Source organism: Muscardinus avellanarius (genome assembly GCF_963383645.1).
Source record: "Muscardinus avellanarius genome assembly, chromosome: 10".
In the NCBI taxonomy this organism is placed as follows: Eukaryota; Metazoa; Chordata; class Mammalia; order Rodentia; family Gliridae; genus Muscardinus; species Muscardinus avellanarius.
Window position 1 is genome coordinate 16,578,642 of NC_137796.1, and position 6,313 is coordinate 16,584,954.

Below are 6,313 nucleotides of genomic sequence, written 5' to 3' on the forward strand. Positions count from 1 at the left end.
CCCTTCCTTCCCCTCCTCCTCCCCTTCCCCCTCCCCCTCCTCCTCCCTTCCTTCCCCTCCTCCTCCCCCTCCTCCTCCCTTCCTCCCCCTCCCCCTCCCCCCCTTCCCCCTCCCCCTCCTCCTCCCTTCCTCCCCCTCCTCCTCCCTTCCTTCCCCTCCTCCTCCTCCATCTTCTTCTTTGCAGCACTGGAGATGGAACCCAGGGGCATTCTACCTCCAAGCTACATCTCAGCCCTATTTTTTTATTTAGGTTCTCACTGAATTGCAGAGGGCCTCACTTGGCTGGCCTCAAAACTGTGATCCCAAGTTAGTGAAAGTTTGTTTCAAAATAAAGAATAAAAAAAATAGGAGTGGGGTAACCCCAGCATTGGGGAGGCTGAGACCTGGAGGATCGTGGTTCACGGACGGCCTCGGCCTCGGCTACTTAGTGAGGCCCTCTGCAACTCAGTGAGACCCGGCTTCAAAATAAAGAATAAAAAATAGGGCTGGGGGTGTAGCTCGAAGGTAGAATGCCCCTGGGTTCCATCCCCAGTACTGCCAATAATAAATAAAAATAAAAAGTGTTAGGTTGTGGAGCTCCTTGGAGTTCAGATTTGGGGATTCAGGATGCTCAACTGGTAAAGTCCACGCGAATCATCCAAAATCCGAACAGCCCCGAACGCTGAAGCACGGCTGGCTCCGGGCATCCCGGACTCGGGGCACCCAGCCCAGACTGGCTTTGTGCCGGCGTGTGTCTCAGCAGGCAGAAGCGCACTGATCGTCCTGGCTCACTCGGAGAAGACATCCTTCAACTACGCCATGAAGGAGGCTGCCGTGGAGGCTCTGAGGAGCAGTGGCTGGCAGGTGGCGGAGTCCGACCTCTATGCCATGAACTTCAACCCCCTCATTTCCAAGAAGGACATCACAGGTAGGAGCTGCCCCGGCCTCCTGAGCTCCAGCGGCTCTGCCTGTCCCCTCCAGCCTCAGCCACCTGCGTCCCCCTGGCAGGTAAACTGAGGGACCCCGAGAACTTTCAGTATGCCGCCGAATCCTCGCTAGCGTATAAAGAGGGCCGCCTGAGCCCAGACATCGTGGCCGAACAGAAGAAGCTGGAAGCCGCAGACCTTGTGATATTTCAGGTGTGGTAGAGACACGAGTTCTTATTGTCCTAGACCTGTGGGACCGTCGCCACCCACCTCTCTGTACTCTGCTCGTAGGGCGAGGGCTGGGAAGGCCAGCAGCGCACACCTGGCAGCTGTTGGGTGCTGGCTCCGGTACTCACTGCAGATATGAACGGGACTGCAGCCCAGCGTGGAGGCGCAGGCCTGTACTCCCAGCGCTTGGGAGGCTGAGACAGGAGGACTGAAGGCTCGCGGCCAGCCCCAGCTACCTAGTGAGGCTCTCAGCAACTTAGTGAGAGCCTATTTCAAAGTAAAAAAAAATAAGCCGGGTGTGGTGGCGCACGCTTGTAATCTCAGTACATGGGAGGCTGAGACAGGAGAACCGCAAGTTCGAGGACAGACTCAGCAAGTCGTGAAACTCCCGTTAACCCAGCAAAGCTTGTTTTAAAAAAAAAAGTTTGCATTTCTCCCCCTGTCTCCAAGGGAGGCTGACTGGCGCCGTTGCACCCAGTGGACGCCCGGCCTGCATGCCCGGTCAGCCATCTTCCCTGTAAACAGCTATCTGAACTCAGTGCCTCTGCTACCGGTTCCGTCAGCCTTTGAAATTGCCCCTGGAGTGCCTGTGGCCCTGGCAACCTCCCAAGCAAGGTGGGATGCGATTTAGGTTTTGCAGCTATTCAATCAGCTGCAGTGTCTAATTTTTTTTTGGTACTGGGGATTTTATTTGTTTTATTTTGAAACAGAGGCTCCTGCCAGGTTGCTGAGAACCTCGCTAACTTGCTGAGACTGACCTGGAACTTGGGATCCTCCTGTCTCAGCCTCCCAAGTACTAGGATTACAATGTGTGCCACCACATCTGGCTTGGCTTTTTGTGTGTGTGTGTGTGTGGTACTGGGGATGGAACCCAGGGGTATTCTCCCTCCAAGTTTCACCCCCAGCCCTATATTTTTATTTTTTTATTTTTGTTATTTTTGGTGGTACTGGGGGTGGAACCCAGGGACTTTCTACCTCTGGGCTATATTCCAAGACCTATTTTTAATATATTTTATTTGGAAACAGGGTCTCACTAAATTGCTGAAAGCCTCACTAAGTAGCTGAGGCTGGCTTCGAACCTGCGCGATCCTCCTGTCTCAGCCTCCCAAGCGCGGGGATTACAAGCGTGCGCCAACACGCCCGGCTTATTCTTTATTTTGAAACAGGGTCTCACTGAGTTGCAGAGGGCCTCACTGAGTAGCCGAGGCTGGCCTTGAACCCATAGCTCTCCAACTACTGGGATGACAAGCATGGCTGCCATGCCCAGCTTGTCTTTTCTTAAGTGTGCTAATCCCTCCAGAGGAAGGAAGGAAGGCAGCTGAGGAATCCTCAGCTGGGTGGGCCATGGGCAGCAGCCAGCGCCTTGAGCCTACCCAAGCTGGCTCCCTGGTCTGACCTGACTCTTTGGCCCCAGTTCCCGCTGCAGTGGTTCGGTGTTCCCGCCATCCTCAAGGGCTGGTTCGAGCGGGTGCTCCTCGCAAACTTCGCCTACACCTACGCTGCCATGTATGACAAGGGGCCTTTCCGGGTAGGTGAACCATTCGCTTCCCAACGGCGGGATCCTGGGTCGATTCTGTCCTGAGGCAGAGCTCTGAGCACAACCGAAGCTAAGACTCGGCTCCAGGTCCTTGGAGAGATGCATGCTAAAGACTGTCTAGCTGAGAAGACATGATGTTTGGGGTTCAAAACATTCTAGAAGAAACAAAGGAGCTGGACATGGTGGTGCACGCTCGTAACTGAGGATTGCGGTTTGCAGCCAGCTCAGCTACTTAGTGAGGCCCTGTTTTAAAATAAGGAATAAAAGATTGGGCTGGAGGTGTAGCTCGGAGGTAGAACACCCCTGGGCTCCATCCCCAGTACCGAAAAAAAAGCAAAGAAAAAGCAAAGGCGGGCCAGGGGATTGGATAAAACTAGAGTGCTGGGCTTGGGGATGTAGGTTGCTGGCAGAGCTCTTGCCTGGCGCACACAGGTCCTGGAATTTGATCCCCAGCCTTCTCTGCCCCCCCCCCAAAAAAAAGAAAGAAAGAAAAGGAAAAAACAGGCCTAGAATGCCAAAATATCGAGAGTTGAAGTTGGGTAATGGATGTGCCCTTCTACTAATTCCTCCTTCTTTCCTTTTTTACTGAGGATTGAACCTAGAACCTGTGGCCTAGCATACTAGGCAAACGTGCCACCAAGAGCTGCATTCTCAGCTGCGTGCGTGCGTGCGTGTGTGTGTGTGTGTGTGTTACTGAGCTTGGAACCCAGGGGCATTCTACCTCTGATATACACAAGTTCCCCCCTCCCAGGCCTATTTTGTATTTTTATTTTGAAACAGAGCCTTGCTCAGTTGCTGAGGGCCTAAATTGCTGAGGCTGACCTTGAACCTGTGATCCTCCTCCAGCCTCAGCCTCCTGCGTAGTGGGATTACGAGTGTGCACCACCTTTTAATTGTAGTGGTGAGGGAGGATTGGCCCCAGGGGACATTCTGCCTCTGAGCTACACCCTGAGTCCTTTAGTCCATTCTTTAGTGCTTGTTTTGAAACAGGATCTTACTAGGTAGCTGAGGCTGGCCTTGAATCTGCTGTCCCCCTGTCTCAGCCTCCCAAGTCCTGGGGTTACAAGCACAGGCCACGAGGCCGGGCTTAGGCTGGGTCTTCTGCAGAGTCAAGCTGCAAGGCTCAGAGGAGCGAAAGTATGAGATAATATGAAGGGTGAATCGGGTGGACTGGGGCGGCCCTGTCCCTGGGCTGCTGCCTGAACTGGCGGTGGACTGTTTTCTGTTCACAGAACAAGAAGGCGGTGCTTTCCATCACCACTGGGGGCAGCGGCTCCATGTACTCTCTGCAGGGCATCCATGGGGACATGAACATCATTCTCTGGCCAATTCAGGTACTCTCTTCTCAGGGAACCTTCAGGGGAACTCATTAATGCAGCTTTCTTTGGGTCTCAAACCTCCAGACAGCTGAGAGCCTCGCTGTGTTGCTGAGGCCGGTCTTGAACCTGCGATCCTCCGGTCTCAGCGCTCAAGTACTGGGATCACAGGCGTGCGCCGCCACGCCTGGCTAACCCAAGACAATTAAAGAAGTGACTTAGTCCCGTCTATTTCAGAGATAAATAAAACCAAAGTGACGTTTTGGTGTTATTGGCCCCTCAGGGCCATCTGGAGGCCTTGCTGGGGTTGGAGAGGATCGAGGGCAGCGCTCTAGGAGGAGGTTTGCCGAGACCCATCTTCCTGGCTCGGCGCAGTGGCGGCCAAGTGCGCATCCGCCTCCCCGGGAGTCGCTGCCAAGAGCTGAGCTCTCCCCAAAGTAACAGAGCTTCCGCGCTCTTGGCACAGCTTCCAGGTTGGCACGCTCTCAAGCTTTGATGCGTGTCGAGGCAAGTGCAGCCGAAGAGACTCAAATGTAGGGAGGGAGGGCCGCAGGTGAGAGGCTGGAGTGAGGAACTCACTCTCCGGGGCCCCTCGGACCTTCTTGCTGGAATTGCACTGGGAAGCCCAGACCAGCGCTTGCTGGATTCTCTCTCTCCCTCTCCCTCTCCCCCCCTCTCCCTCCCCTCCCCCCCTCGATACACTCCCAGATCTATTTTTTATACTTTTTTTTTAATTTGGAAACAGGGTCTCCTAAGCCAGCGACTCTTGGCAGCTGACTCCCGGCGAGGCAGATGCGCACTTCGCCGCCCGCTCCACGGAGCCAGGAAGATGGGTCTCAGCAAACCTTCTCCTAGATCACTTCCCTCGCAATCCTCCTGTCTGCGCCTCCCAAGCGCGGGGATTACAAGCGTGCGCCATCACGCCCAGCCCCTGCCCTATTTTTTATTCTTTATTTTGAAACAGGGTCTTACTGAGTTGCCAATTGGCCTCACTAAGTAGCTGAGGCTGACCGTGAACCCCGATCCTCCTGTCTCAGCCTCCCTAGTACTGGGATTTTAGATTTATTTATTTATTTATTTATTTATGCTTTATTTATTTATTTATTTATTTATGCGAGTCTGGGGATGGAACCCAGGGGCATTTGACCTCCGAGCCATACCCCCCTGCCCTATTTTTTATTCTTTATTTTGAAACAGGGTCTCACTAAGTTGCGGAGGGCCTCACTAAGTAGCTGAGGCTGTCCGTGAACCACGATCCTCCTGTCTCAGCCTCCCGAATGCTGTTATTTTTATTTTGAAACACAGTCCCACTAAGTTGCAGAGGAGCTCACTAAGTTGCTGAGGCTGGCCTCGAGTCTGCAATTCTCCCGTCTCAGCCTCCCAAGTACACACGTGTGGGCCCCCGCACCCAGCTGCTCAGTGTCTGCTCACAGTAGAAGCTGCAGAACCCTGGCTCTGTGGCTCACCTCCCTCTGTGTTTCTCGTCTCCCCAGAGCGGCACCCTGCATTTCTGTGGCTTCCAGATCTTGGAACCGCAGCTGACGTACGGCATCGGGCACCTCCCGCCGGCCGCGCGCGCGGAGGTCCTGGACAGATGGAGAGGGCGCCTGGCCCACATCTGGGAGGAGGCACCGCTGTCTTTTGCTCCAAGCAGCCTCTTTGACCTAAACTTCGAGGCTGGCTTCTTGCTGAAAAAAGAGGTCCAAGATGAGCAGAAAAACAAGAAAATTGGCCTTTCTGTGGGCCATCATTTGGGCAAGTCCATCCCAGCCAACAACCAGATCAAAGCCAGGAAATAAGATCCAGATGGCTTGATTTCTAGGGATCTTTTCTCAGCTTTCTTGACTTCATAGTTTTTAATTTGGGTTTTCTCTCCCCCACACACTCCACCCCCGTAGGAATGAATAGGAGAAAGAAGAGACTGCATTTAAACATTTTCAGATTTTTTTTTTTTTTTACTGTTTTGTTATTGGGGCTTGACACCAGGGGTATTCTACCTCTGAACTACACCCCCCAGCACTTTTTATTTGGAAACAAAGTCTTAGTAAGTTTCTGAAGCTGGCCTTGAACCTGTGGTCCTCTTGTCTCTGCTTCCCAAGTACTGGGATTGTAGGCCTGTGCCACCACACCTGGCTTGGAGAGTTTTATTATTAAATGCAACTGATCTTGAGCAGGGTGTGGTGACACACGCCTGTAATCCCAGTGCTAGGGAGGCTGAGACGGGATGATTGAAGGTTTGAGGCCAGCCTCAGCAAGTAGTGAGACACTCATCAACCTAGCGAGATCCTGTTTCAAAATAAAAATAAAATCGGTGTATCTTGGGGGTA

General features: G+C 53.2%; 1 protein-coding gene across 1 annotated transcript; it reads left to right on the forward strand.

The window, feature by feature from the left end:
* Positions 1–747: 747 nt before the first annotated feature.
* Positions 748–5,785, forward strand: NQO1 (NAD(P)H quinone dehydrogenase 1; the record flags this gene model as incomplete). Its single annotated transcript, XM_080704375.1, has 5 exons — positions 748–907; positions 988–1,118; positions 2,548–2,661; positions 3,903–4,004; positions 5,480–5,785. Exons 1-5 carry the CDS (start codon positions 799–801, stop codon positions 5,783–5,785), a joined length of 762 nt encoding a protein of 253 aa, XP_080560501.1. The 5' UTR covers positions 748–798.
* Positions 5,786–6,313: the final 528 nt, after the last annotated feature.